Here is a 13826-nt window from a genome sequence, read left to right on the forward strand (position 1 = left end):
CGATTTGACCACGATATTCATCTTAAACTTTAGGCACATTTTTCCAAGTTTTTTGAAACTTCATAAAATCAAGATCTAGTCAAGTTATAGACTTAAATGACTATGCTTGGTTCTAATTTTTGCTCTTTAGTTTTACATCCTGAAATGTAAAAGTGAACACTTTTCACTTTTGCGTTCTGTGTTTCACTTTTGTTGGCTGCTAGTGTTCTCCACTTCAAGATGCATAGCAGCCCCCGGTAAACGTATCACAGTTCATATTATTGACTTACCAATAAGCTGAACATTCCACTCGATGCCTTTTCTTACGCTCTTTACGAATATAGTAATCGTTTCTATCGCAAATTCAAATTTAAGCACTTCTTGAGCTCTTAAAAATGACAAATTTTTAACTAAAGTATGAGTTATCTGTCGTTTTCGAGAAAATAATACTACGATTTCTCAGCGCCATTTTCTCGGTTTCGATAAAATAATACCAAATGTTCTCAGTGCCAAAATTATTTACAGTTAGGTTAGGTTGGGTTAGGTTAGATCAAAAAGTGCTTAAATTTGAATTTGCGATAGAAGCGATTGTTACATTCATAAAGAGCATAAAAAAGGGCATCGAATGGTAAGTTCACTTTCTTGGTAAGTCAATAATATGAACTGTGATACGTTTACCCCAGCCTCCCTGCAGAGCATATATTCCTCTTGGCCTAGGGGATTAACGGAAAAAAGTTTCGAGCTAATTCGACCCCTATATCAAACATGCTTCTTTTTTCCACTAGAAAACCTATTTTTTTAACTGTGGACACTTCACACCAATTGTGATCTTTTTCTGACGAGTTCAGGAACCAATATCATCCAGGAAGGCACATTCATAGGTCCCTTCGAATATTTTGAGGAAAACAGCTATACGGGATCATGATGGGATATCTTGGGTAGCAAAAAGAGCAAGGGAGGGGGATTGTCACCATCAAATAACTTTCAACCCAAAAAGGAAACTAACTTTCAAACCTAATCGAAAGACTCCCAAGTTTCTAAATGGCTAGGACCCGCTGGAAATCGGAACTTCTTGAGAGGGTGTAAAGAGGGGGGCTTTGAATAGATTGGTATGCAAGAAGAGTGTGCATAGCTGTGTTTGCCTCAAGTATCTTGGTGCTGCAGTGAGTTATAAGCAGTTATTAGTAGTAGTTGTTTCTGCATATTATAAAAGTAAAAATTATGCTGTTTTGGATGTTTTCTTTTAATTTTGTGCATAGCCTAGCACTATAAACAGTTGGTCCCTGTTGAGGGGATTGGATGCAAATGTCACAATTGCCACAGTACCTTCCAAAAAAAGGTGGAATGGGGGATTCAACAATTGTACCCCTCTTTTGTTATTCAAGTGTTTCCTTCTGAGATGGAATGCTCATGCAGGATCATCAAAGTGATAATGGGAACAAAACTTGTATTTTTTGAATTTTTCCATGATTCTTCGTTAAAAAAAGCTAAATTTTCAATTCCTTTATCATTTCAGTTGTTGGCAAATTTCGCTCCTTCGTCGCTGTGTGGTATTGGCAACAATGGGCATCAGTGGGCTCTTTTCTTTTGTTGAGCGACGATTCATGATCAACCACAAATTACAATATTCTATATTGGTTGTTGATGGGCTTAATTTGGCATACAGTATTTATAAAGACAGTCCTGGAATGGGCCAAGAATTTGGCGGAAACTACGATACACTCTACCACAAATATATGAATTTCAATGCAATGCTGGAACAGTGCAATATCACGCCAATTATATTCTTTGAGGGGGGAATTGAAGCTGATAGTGGAAGAAGGAGATTAAAGAGAAACAATCGTCTTTACAAACTATCTACCTGTAGTAATTACGACCCACTGAAAGAGGACAAGTTGCAGAAATCAAATTCGTTTCCACTTTTTGCGAAGGATGTTTTTATGAGGGCATGCAAAAAGTGTAATTTCAAAATAATTCAGAGTGATCACGAGTCTCATGAAGAAATGGCCGAGTTAGCAAAAAGATTAAATTGTCCTATTTTGAGCAATGATTCAATTTTTATTATTTTTGGTACAAATTTGATACCATTTAAATATTTGGAAAGCCCGGAAAAAGTTAAGCACTTTCGTGAATCTTCACTGAGGTGCAAAATGGTCTCAATTGACAGGTTTTTAGAAGATCTCTGTATAAAGCGATCCCAGTTGCCGTTTCTGGCAATTCTTCTTAAAGATGAATATATTGACAGTACAGCTTTTAAAAAGCTGTTCAATCAGGAACAACCTTTCAATTTCCAAAAAAAGCTGTATATTATTCGAAGGTGGCTTACACACCATCATAACAATACCGCAATTGAAAAAGTAAGCTTCAGAATCACTTTTTCTTACAGTTTTATGTTACCCTCTCTTGTACCTTCTTCTTATTCTTCCTCTCTCTCTCTCTCTAACTCCTCCTTTCTCTCTCACTCTCTTTATCTATTTCTGTCTATCTGCCTATCTCTCTCTCGCTTTCCTTCTGTTTGTTCCCTTCTAAGAATTGCCTTTTCTTGCAATAGAATATAAAACGTGCTGATTTAACTTCTTTGTTCTAAATAGTTTTTCAATCTTACTTTTTGCTAATAATTTTTATTTTTCATCATAAGTGAAATTGCCTGAAACTTGTCGCATTATCAGAAACGGTTAGGAGAAATCTTGGTAATATTAACTTGGTGGTAGGGGTACATTTAGCGGTTTCCGGGTTATAGGCAAAGCTTGAAACTGATCCTAAAAATGATCAATTTAAAAAACTGTTTCCACAAAAGAAGTTTTTAAAAGAAAAGTTTTTCAGCCCTATAGAACTCCAAGGATCATGCAGATTTCCAACCGATATATTTCAATAATTTACCCGTACCCATCAATCTAAAGTATTGTAGTAATAAAAATGGGTTCATTTAAAAATAGGTTTGATTTATGTATTGATGGTGATTTATGGCAGTTTTACGCTTGAAAAATTATTTGACTTTATTTCTATTCATCTTTGGTTTAATGTATCTCTTTACTTGCCTTTGAAAAACTTCTTTTGTGGAAAAATCTTTTTTTAAATTTAGAATTTTTAGAAATATATTAAATCTTTTTGTTTTCCTTATAAGAATCAAGATCTTGGATTACTATTTAAATGTTCTACGGAATCTTGCAACAATTTTTATAATAGTTGTACTATAATGCTTTGGATTGATGGGAGGGGAAAATATTTAAATATATCGGTCAAAAATCTGCATGAGCCTCGGGGCTCTATAGGTCAGGCAGAATTTTAACCCCCAGCATCTTACAGCCCTAAGTATAGACAAATGTTCAGCAACTATTCCCCTTCACATTCCCTGAACGTTTCAACTTAAGTTCCTTAACCTTCCATGAGATATTGCAGCGTGACAATGTTAACCTAATGCCCTTAGCTGTTCTTGAGATGTCGCTCATATCGCTTCTGGGCAAACTGGAGGCACACACTATCTTTAATTTAGTTGAAGTTCCCGAAACATACTCTGAAGATCCAACGTAAGACCCAGATTTTTCCCGGGATATGACAAAGACACTCTTTTACGTCAAATCGTTCCTAAGATATTGCTGATATGTTTTTTTGACAACCTATTTGCATGTAGTATATTTAATTTAGTTCAACTTCTCCTTCAGATTTTCCTGAAGTTGTCACGTTAATACCCTTAGCCTTAGTAGTAGTCGCAATAGAAGTATTAGTAGCAGTAGCAGTAACAATAGTAGTAGTTGTAGTAGCAGTAGCATGCACACATTGCAACTTTGTCAATTTATTACCCCACTCGTTATTCCCTGGAAGTTTCAACTCGATACCCTAAGCCATTCCTGAGATACCCCCTTTCGACAGCGTGCATACATATAGTGTGTTTTGATTTAGTTCAACACTCCCCTCAACATTCCCTTACAGCTTCATCTGAATCCCTTTGGCCTTTTTGGACACCAAGGGTCAAAAACGTCCCTCTTTCTCAAAATAAAATACTGCGTAAACAATGGTCAAATTTCGTAGCTTCTTGCCCTTTTCCCAAGGGCTGTGGGGAGAGACAGGCATGGTTGCTGGACATTTACACTACGCTAAACATAATGGCTATTTCAAAATTTCGTTCGGGTGTCTTTGAGGAAAAATGGACATAAGAGGGGGCTGACTACCTTCCAATCACTTTTGACACTTAAAAAGGGCGCTAGAAAAAAAGTAGAATTTTCAGTCGAAAGAGCTCCTTTCGAATTTTATAGGACAACTCTTTCAATGCGAATTGCCCTGGTGAAAAAATAATAATACACAGAGCCCACTTTGCAGCGATATTTACTTACGTAGCATTATTGCGCTGTCTATGATTTAAAGTCATTTAAAAAAAAAAAGGTGACAACGTGTTTCCAGAGTAAATTTCGTGTTTTTGTGTGCTATTAAATAAAAAAAAACAAGTTTTTTAACGGAAAGTAAGGAGCGACATTAAAACTTAAAACGAACAGCAATTACTTCGTATATAAAAGGGGGTGCTTCCTAATCAACGCTCCGCTCTTTACGCTAAAGTTTGACTCTTTCTCTTAACTCTACTTTTTTAAACAGTAAAAAACTTTAGCGTAAAGAGCGGCGCGTTGATGAGGAAGCAGCCCCTTTCATATGCGAAGTAATTTCTGTTCGTTTAAAGTTTTAATGTCGCTCCTTACTTTCCGTTAAAAAAACTTGTTTTTTTATATGTATGTTTTTATATATATGTTTTGACTTTGGCTCTCCGCAGAGGAATAATTAAAACGAAATTTGAATCTTTATTTTTTTTGGCTAAATTGCTTTCTCATAGTTTTGATCGAATGATTTTGAGAAAAAAAGGAGCGGGAGAGGAGGTCTAGTTGCCCACCGATTTTTTGGTTACTTAAAAAGGCAACTAGAACTTTTAATTTTTTACGAATGTTTTTATTAGTAAAAGATATACGTAACTTACAAATTAGCTTACGTGACGAGCTTCTGTATTCTCATGTTTTATTACGTATATGAGGGGGTTCATTCCCTCGTCAGTACCTCGCTCTTTTCACTAAAACTTAAATTTTGTCCCAATTTCTTAAGAATGACCCTTCAATCACAAAAGCCGTAGAATAAATTGTTGAAATTACTAAAAATACTTTAGCGTAAAGAGCGAGGTATTAAGAGGAGGTGAGCCCGTCATATGCGTAATAATTTCTGTTCGTTTTAAGTTTTAATGCTGCTCCTTACTTTCAGTTGAAAAAACTTGTTCATATTTATTTTTTCATTGTTTTTTTTTAAATAATGCTAGAAAATCCTACGCTCCCTTCATAGAAATTTTCTTCCCCCCTGATAAATTCCTCCAAGGAAACTTCCCCCAACATAACCCCCTCTTCTACCCCCCCCCCCCCAACCAAAAAATTCCCCTGAAAACGTCTGTACACTTCCAAATAACCACTACTATATGTAAGCACTGGTCAAAGTTTGTAACTTGTAGCCCCTCCCACGGGGACTGTGGGGGAGTAAGTCGTCCTCAAAGACATAGTTATAAGGTTTTTCGACTACGCTGAATAAAACCGCTGTCTCAGAATTTTGATCCGATGACTTTGGGAAAATAATTAGCGTGGGAGGGGTCCTAGGTGCCCTCCAATTTTTTCGGTCACTTAAAAAAGACACTAGAACTTTTCATTTCCGTTAGAATGAGACCTCTCGCGAGATTCTAGGACCACTGGGTCGATACGATCACCCCTGTGGAAAAAAACAACAACAACAAAAAAACAACAACAAAACAAACAAACAAATAAACACACATCCGGGATCTGCCTTCCGGCAAACAATACAAAATTCCACATTTTTGTAGATAGGAGCTTGAAACTTCTACAACAGGGTTCTCTGATACGCTGAACCCAATGGTTTAATTTTCGTTAAGACTATGACTTTTAGGGGTTGTTTCCCTATTTTCTAAAATAAGGCAAATTTTCTCAGGCTCGTAACTTTTGATGGGTGGCTAAACTTGATGAAATTTGTATATTTAGAATCAGCATTAAAATGTGATTCTTTTGATGTAGCTATTCGTATCGAATTTTTTAGGGTTTTGGTTACTATTGAGCCGGGTCGCTCCTTGCTACAGTTCGTTACCACGAACTGTTCGATAACTCTATTTGCACATGTACGGTTCTTACAGAAATCAATTGGTAAACACTGCTTTAAAAGCAAACATATTGTTTAGTTAAACTAAAAACACAGTTTGCCTTGATTCATGGTGGTGAGCAATAGGGGAGGGAGTAGTAAATAAAAGTCTGTTTCCGCTAATCTAACTAAAAAGTGTAAGTAAAATTTAGCCAAAAAACAATATACAGGACATTGATAGTAACAACTGTTAGTAAAACTTTCTCCCAATTCAAAACATCGTCGTAAAAAAAACGAATGCAACCAAATATTTGCCCCCCCCCCCAAAAAAAAGGGAAGCAAGTTGCACCCAAAATATTTGACGAGCAAAGATATAACTTGCCAATTTCTCTATTAAAAAAGAATAACTGTTGATGTGTTTTCCGTTCTACAAAGTTGAAATACATTTTTATATCTGTTTTGAAGTTTCAAAAGTCGTTTTAAACCTTTGTTTTTTTTCATTTATCAATAACGCTAATTGACTACAACGGACCTTGCGTCTACACTCTGCTCACTGATCGAGCCCTGTCCAACGTAACTACAGGCAATGATCGATCGACTGGTCTATTACAGTACTCGAAATCGTTCTTTATATTTAAAGGAATACTAATTTATACACTTCCAAGAATTGCTACTAACAAAGTTGTGTTAAATTAACAATTTGGTTTTTGAAAATGAACTGAAAATATTTAGTAACAATTGGGACAACAGAAAGAGACCTTAATTTTACGCCTGACTTTAACTGCAGTTGTACTAATTATTAAATTTAAATTTTAGATAATGTATTGTGTGAAACATGAAAAGATAGACCAAGCAAGGAGGTTACTTCCGTATCCATCAAAGACCACTATGGAACTTACTTATACACAAGTTATGGAAGAGCCCGAAAGAATTTTTTGCGAATCAAGCAATGCTCTTACACTCCCTAACAAAGGTGATATTTTCCCTCCATGGTTTGTCACTGCTCTTAGACAATATCAGTTTCCATCTTGGGTGTTAAGAAATTCCTTTCTTCCATGAGATTGTGTATTTCCCTCAAGTGGAGGCTGAAGATCAAACATACAGCCTCCTAGCAGCAATGGATATTGTCAAAGCTTTCGCAGCAGTTGTTTTGAGCAATGACTACCCAAAAATATCTTTAGAAAGCACTTTGTCGAAAGTTATTGATGTGATTTTAGAGATAAGAGTTGGATCTGAACTCAAAGAAATGACAATACCATTTTCTGAAAGCGATGTGGTTTCCTTACCAAATTTGAAAGACATGCCGGATTTACCAACAGGTATTAGAAAGCAATTTTTGCATCAAGTGTTGAAGTTGAATGATAATGACTTGGAAGTTGTTGCACAATTTCCTGATGAAGTTCAGATTTTTATGTGCTCTATCATCTATTGCTACTGTAGAGCAAATCAGGCAAGTTTCAAAATTCATGGATTGGTTCTCATGGTAGTTCTGCTTAAAATTATTGAGATATCATACACAAATACCGAAGATAATATTGAAAGGAACAGGGTGGCAATATTATCAGAAGAATCCATAGAAAATAATCCAAGAAGCAATATCAAGGATTTATGGAATAACATAGATATTGAAGACTGCATTTCAGCTTTCAAAATCCTTCCAGAACTTCACCGATTCCAGTTAGATATTGTCACTAAAGGTCAAGGAAAGGGTTACATTTTAAGTGAAAGCCAAAGCCCAAGTACCTACAATATAAAGATTGTTCACAACTACTCAGAATTCCAAATGGTACTTTTCTTTACGATGTACTTAAACCGATTGCTATTATGTCCTTATGAAGACACAAATTCGATTTTATATTTTAATAGCTCTTTACTGTATAGTTTAACCAGCCATATAATGGCAAATGAACGCTGGTTGGATGGCTTACTTGGCTGCAAATCTTTGCATAAACTTTTGCAAAAAGTTGATAACTTATTTTCTCTACTGAAGCAAGATAAGCATGGGAATCCCACGCCTCAACAAGTTAAAGAAGAAAGGGCATATCCAATCATTGATGATCCAGGTTCTGATGAAATTGACGTAATAACCGATACAATTGCATATATTTAAATAATAGTGATCATTTCTTATCTGATTTTAACCAAATAAATTACTGTAATCGAAGCATTTCTTACAGCCTAGACTAAGTGCCGATTCTTCGTATTGACCAACGATAATGACGAAATTTATTATTGTAATTAAAACTTTTCTTTATGTGTAAAATGAATTATTTTTTGTACCTATTGTTGTATAGGTAAAAAATACTCGTTGTTGGAAATTCGAATTTCGAGCCATTAAAATGGACGCAAATCTGATTTGTTGTTAGGTATGAATATTAAGCCAGTAAGAGGAAAGACAGATTTTTGAGTCGAAAAGCTTTTGCAAGTAAATTCTGTTTCAAGAAGTATAAAAAAAGACACAGGTAAGAAAATAACTATCACAACTTCTCGTTAATTCGGCCAGTAAACTAGGAATATATTAACTGAGTACTTCCAAATAAAATTAAGAAATTGAAGAAAAAAATTAAATCTTTTAAAAGCCCCACTCCCAAAAAACAATATGACAATAAAAATATAAATTAGTAATTGAGAAATATCCATGTTTAAACCTCGTTAAAAACCGTCTCCTGGTAGTCCCCCTCCCCGGGAAGATGTCTGCCAGTACTTTTTAATATAGTGTACGGTATGCTTTACAAACGAAACTCTTCAGAAGAAAAGAGGTCTTTACTGAAGGGAAAAATCATAAATATGATTTTAATTAATTCAGAAGGTATTAACTGAGTGTTTCCAAATAGAAACCGGCAGTTCCCGTCTTCCCTACGATATCAGCGCTACTTGCAAATTCGTTTGGGCTATTTCTCACCGTTTATCACCATCATCAATAACTAAAACTTTTTGAACTACATTCTATAAATTACAGCTACTTGTGACAAGAAATTGAGTTTTTAAGAGAAAGGCCTATTCTTGAAGTCAGATTTTAGTCAGATGAATTAGTGATGGAAAATATGTATCCAGTGATGAGGGTGAGAAGAGTGATTCAGTAGAATTAAATCTAAATAGTAGTCCCGAACTTGAGTTTCAATCAGTGGCAGTTCAGGCCTCTCTTGTGCCCGGGGAAAAACCTTGATTAGCGACTCCTCCATCTCCCCAAAATTTTCAAGCCAAATTTTAACAAAATTTTCACTTATTAAAAATAGTTGAATACAAATACATTAATATTAATTAGGAACTAAAAGCTTCAATTTTCAGCCAAATGAGCCCCCTCTGAAGGTTATGTGAAAAACTCCTTCCATAAGAACCTTATATACCCATGGGGCATAACTGACTACACCTGCCCCGGGCTCTGAGGGATTTGTCAAACCCGGAGATTTGTTATTTAATATTGTGGCTATTAAAAAAAAATTCTATATATAATTTTTATCGGATGTGTTTGGGGAAAAAGGGTAGGGGTGGGGTGCTAGTTGCCCTCTGATCCCTTTTCCAAGTTGGTAAAGCGATTGACTGATCATTGGTTGCGATCCAATAGTTCGACTATCACTGTTACCTCGTGTAGCAGTTAATGAAGTCAATGCGATCTGGCCAATACTGTCACTGTTACCTTGCCAAAATTTTCACTGTTACCTGGCCAATATTCTCACTGTTACCTGGCCAATACTCTCACTGTTACCTCGTGCAGCATTCGATGATGTCAATATGATCTGGCCAATACTCTTTGTTACCTCGTGTGGCAGCTGATGATTTCAACACGATCCGGCCAATAGTCTAACTGTTACCTGATCAATGCTCTAACTGCTACCTGGCCAAATACTCTCTGTTACCTCATTTAGCAGCTGATTATATCAATACGATCTGGCCAATTCTCTCACTGCTACCTGGCCAAAACTCTCACTGTTACTTTGTATAGCAGTTGATGATGTCAATACGATCTGGTCAATACTCTCAATGTTACCTGGACAATATTCCCACTGTTACCTAAAGTAGCAGTCGATGATGTCAACACGATCTGGCCAATACTCTCACTGTTACATCACCAATACTCCTAGTTTTACATGACCATTACTCTCACTGTTACCTCGTGTAGCAGTTGATGCTGTCAATACGATCTGGCCAATATTCTCATTGGCCACACGACCACGCCTTCGATAAAAACTTTATTAGCCCCCAGGTAATACTTTACAACACTTGCCCCCTGGTTTTGGGGGGTTGTGCAAGCCTAGAGGTATTTTTTTATATGAACTTTGGTCTATTTTAAACAAAATGTCTATCTAAAGATTTTTGTCACATGCATTTGGGGAAAAAGGACGTTAGGGTGGGAAGGTTAGTTGCCATCTGATTACTTTTGACTCACAAAAAGTAAACTGGAGCTTTCACTTTCTAATCACTTGAGTCCCTCCAAAGCTTTATACGAACATCTCTTCCATAAAACTTTATATGGCCCTGGGCATAAGTTACAGCCCTTTCCCCGGGCTGTGGGGTTGACCCCGAAGATTTTGTTAGCTGATCTTTGGAGTATTTTGAACAAAATGACAGTCGAAAATTTTGATGGGGTGGATTTGGGGAAAAGAGAGTGGGTGGGGGTGAGGGTAGATTTCCTCTGATCGCTCTTGACTCTTAAGAAAGGAACTAGAAGCTTCAATTTTCAGCCAAATGAGTTCCCTCTGAAGTTTATGCGAAAAACCCCTTCCATAAGAACCTTATATACCCATGGAGCATAACTTACAACACCTGCCTTGGGCTCTGAGGGTTTTGTCAAACCCGGAGTTCTAATATTGAAGCTATTTAAAAAAAAAATGGCTAACTAAAATTTTTATCGGATATGTTTGGGGGAAACGGGTAGGGGAGTGTGTTATTTGCCCTCTGATCCCTTCTGGCTCTTAAACAATGAACTAGAAATTTAAATTTCCAATCAAATGAGCCCAATATGAATTTGGATTCTGGATGGCTGTGTCGACTTCGGAGTTTTTATATCGGATCTTAGCACTATTTGTAACAAAATGGCTATCTCAAAATTTTTGTCAGATGTGTTTAGTGAAAAAAGGAAATGGTGGGCTAATTGCCCTCCGATCAATTTTGACTCTTAAAAAGAGCACTAAAACTTCCAATTTCCAATAGAGTGAGCCCCCTCCAATGTTTATACAACCACCCTTCCATATGAAGTGCCTCTGGGAAAAAATAATAATAATAAACATCGGAGCCTAATGGTCTTTATTATTTTTTAAGGGAGTTTGGGTATTGCCTCCTTCTCTCAATGTAAAAGTCAAAGCCTCCTGCGTCATTGGCGCTTTATTGAAAACTATATGTGTTTTGAACAGTTTTGGAAAGTATAAATAAAATCAAGCTGAATATTTGACATATAATAATATAATATGAAATAAACTTCGTTTTCTTAAAGAGTTAAAGAGACGGCGTCCCAAAGTCGAACCTTAAAACGTACAGGAATTAGGAGAGGCAGTTGGGGGGCTGCCGCCCCCCCCCCCCCAAACCCCCCACTTTTAAAGACTCTTTTGTACAGGTTTTTTATTGTGGGGGGACTTCATTGTTACTAATTACTAGTTTCGGTGCAATGGTTCTCCTGTCCTCTTGTGTTTAACATTTTTCGAAGGTATTCCATTATTCATTCATTTCAATTTTTTGTTAATTAAAAGAGGGCCTTTCCGAAGCCAAGAGCGGGGGGTCAGGGGGGCGGCAGCCCCCTACAACAAAAAACCTGTACAAAAGAGTCTTTAAAAGCAGGGGGTTTGGGGGGCGGCAGCCCCCCAACTGCCTCTCCTAATTCCTGTACGTTTTAAGGTTCGACTTTGGGACGCAGCCTCTTTAACTCTTTAAGAAAACGAAGTTTTTTTCATATTATTTCTGTACGTTTTTCTACAATCCATGGTGGATGTAATTTAATAATAATTTTCCATGTTTATTTTCTCGCTTTCTGTATCAATAAATTTAAACTGACAAAATTATCTAATTTTGATAATTTTAATAGTTTAGCAGCTTAATTAAAAATTTAGCAGCTAGTGGTTTTTACCCACCCGCCTCCGGCTTATGGGCCCAGCGCGCTTCCGCTGCGCCAAGCTGCTGTTATGCTTGTTATCAAACATGTTATTACAATAGAAAATTTCACCAACGGCTTCAATTAGGAAATCAATTTAAATGGTTCTTTTAACTTGCTTCCATCAAGCCTTACCCCCGCTTCAGTATAAATTCTTGTGAACATTCTAGTATGTAATTCTGATCACATGTTTCCATGTTTATTTTCTCCCTTTCTGTATCAATAAATTCAAACTGACAAAATTACCTAATTTTACAAATTTTAAACAGTTAGCAGCTAGCGGTTTCGATCCACCGACCTAGAGAGATAAGAGATAAGAGATAATATTTATTTCAACAAAGCGACTATCACAAGCCCAAAAGGGCCGAATTCGCACTTCAGCGTCAGTACAACATCATAAATTGCAATCAATAAAAAGTCAAACTATAAAAACTCGTAAAGTTAAAACAGGGAAAACAAATTTAAACAAAAATGTAGCTAGCAAGAATTACAAAGTTTGCAATTGCAAAATAAACACTCAAACTATAAGATAAGAGTGGAGTGAGAAAAAAAAAGGGGGGTATTAATTTAAAATTTCAACTATTGGAGGGATTAATGTTCTTAGATAAGATAAGATATTTAATTTCAAAAAATAACTATCACAAGCCCCGAGGGACGCATTCCGGAATTCGCATTCCAGAGTCATAAAACCATAAAAATAAAAACACATCATAAAAATAGCACAACAACTAAAAAACTGGTTAAACAATGTCAAAAACAACTAAATCAGAAAGGCAAAGCCATTCATTTGTCAAAAAAAAGAAAGCCATAGACCTCTGGGTTATGGGCCCAGCACGCTTCCGCTGCGCCAAGCCGCTGTTAGTGTAAGAATTTTTCAAACAAGTGATGTTATTACAAGAGAAAATTTTACCTTCAATGGGGAGATGGGCTTTTCTAAGCTAGAAAATCGGGTGGTTAAGATTTTCCGACGAAACTTTCCAGGGCACTTACTCGGAGAATTCCGCGTCGAATTAGTCTTCATACACCCAGATCCGATGTCGGCTGTGACCTGTAAGTGTCGAGAAAAAAAAAATGAACATTAAGTGGCTATGCGTTCAGCTCGATCGGACAACGTTAAAGGGGGGCTGGGGTTGACGGGTCGAAACTTTCGGCCATATTTTCCCCATGACGGAAAAGTCGGAGGGGGATGAAATTTGGCAGGTTTCTTAGTTGGAGCTCGGGCTACGAAATGCCCCCCCCCCCCCATCCCTCTGCGACCACTGGAACCGAAGATCGTTTAGCATTGTCGTGGTTCGCCTCTTTAAAGAGGCACGAGTATGCCTCCTTGATTAATTGTTGAAAGATCACCAGTTCCAGATTTTATTTCAATGTAATTTTTATTTTCCTTTGAAGTGCAGACACAATTGAAAAAACAAGTTTGTAATGGAACTCGTTTTCAGTGAAGTGCGAAAGACGCGGTAGGGTTTAGGCTTTTACAGTTAGGGAAGATGGCAGTATCCAAACTCGTGTTTGTAGTGGGATTATATTTGTCTTGAACAGCTTTTGAAAGAACTAATCAAATTAAACTGAATATTTGATCCGTAATGATTTTAATAGCTGGAAGCTCATCAGTTCAAAATTGAATTTTACTGTAATTCTTTTGTTTATTTTCAATGTT

General features: G+C 36.6%; 1 protein-coding gene across 2 annotated transcripts; it reads left to right on the forward strand.

Moving 5' to 3' along the window:
* Positions 1-1487: 1487 nt before the first annotated feature.
* On the forward strand, positions 1488-8350 carry LOC136038172 (protein asteroid-like). 2 transcript variants are annotated; one of them, XM_065721244.1, is made up of 2 exons: positions 1488-2336; positions 6904-8350. In XM_065721244.1, the coding sequence occupies exons 1-2, from the start codon at positions 1542-1544 to the stop codon at positions 7144-7146; spliced, it is 1038 nt and encodes a 345-aa protein (XP_065577316.1). In that variant the 5' UTR covers positions 1488-1541; the 3' UTR covers positions 7147-8350. The 2 variants fall into 2 exon arrangements, with proteins under 2 accessions (XP_065577316.1, XP_065577317.1); XM_065721245.1 differs by having other exon boundaries at positions 1502-2336.
* Positions 8351-13826: the final 5476 nt, after the last annotated feature.

This window comes from Artemia franciscana, chromosome 17, assembly GCF_032884065.1.
Source record: "Artemia franciscana chromosome 17, ASM3288406v1, whole genome shotgun sequence".
Taxonomy (NCBI): Eukaryota; Metazoa; Arthropoda; class Branchiopoda; order Anostraca; family Artemiidae; genus Artemia; species Artemia franciscana.

Bases quoted from the DNA above. Each gene is read 5' to 3' on its own strand.
- LOC136038172 (XM_065721244.1), top strand. From the start codon at position 1,542: ATGGGCATCAGTGGGCTCTTTTCTTTTGTTGAGCGACGATTCATGATC. The intron at 2,337-6,903 runs GTAAGCTTCAGA...TTTAAATTTTAG, and splicing joins ACAATACCGCAATTGAAAAA to ATAATGTATTGTGTGAAACA.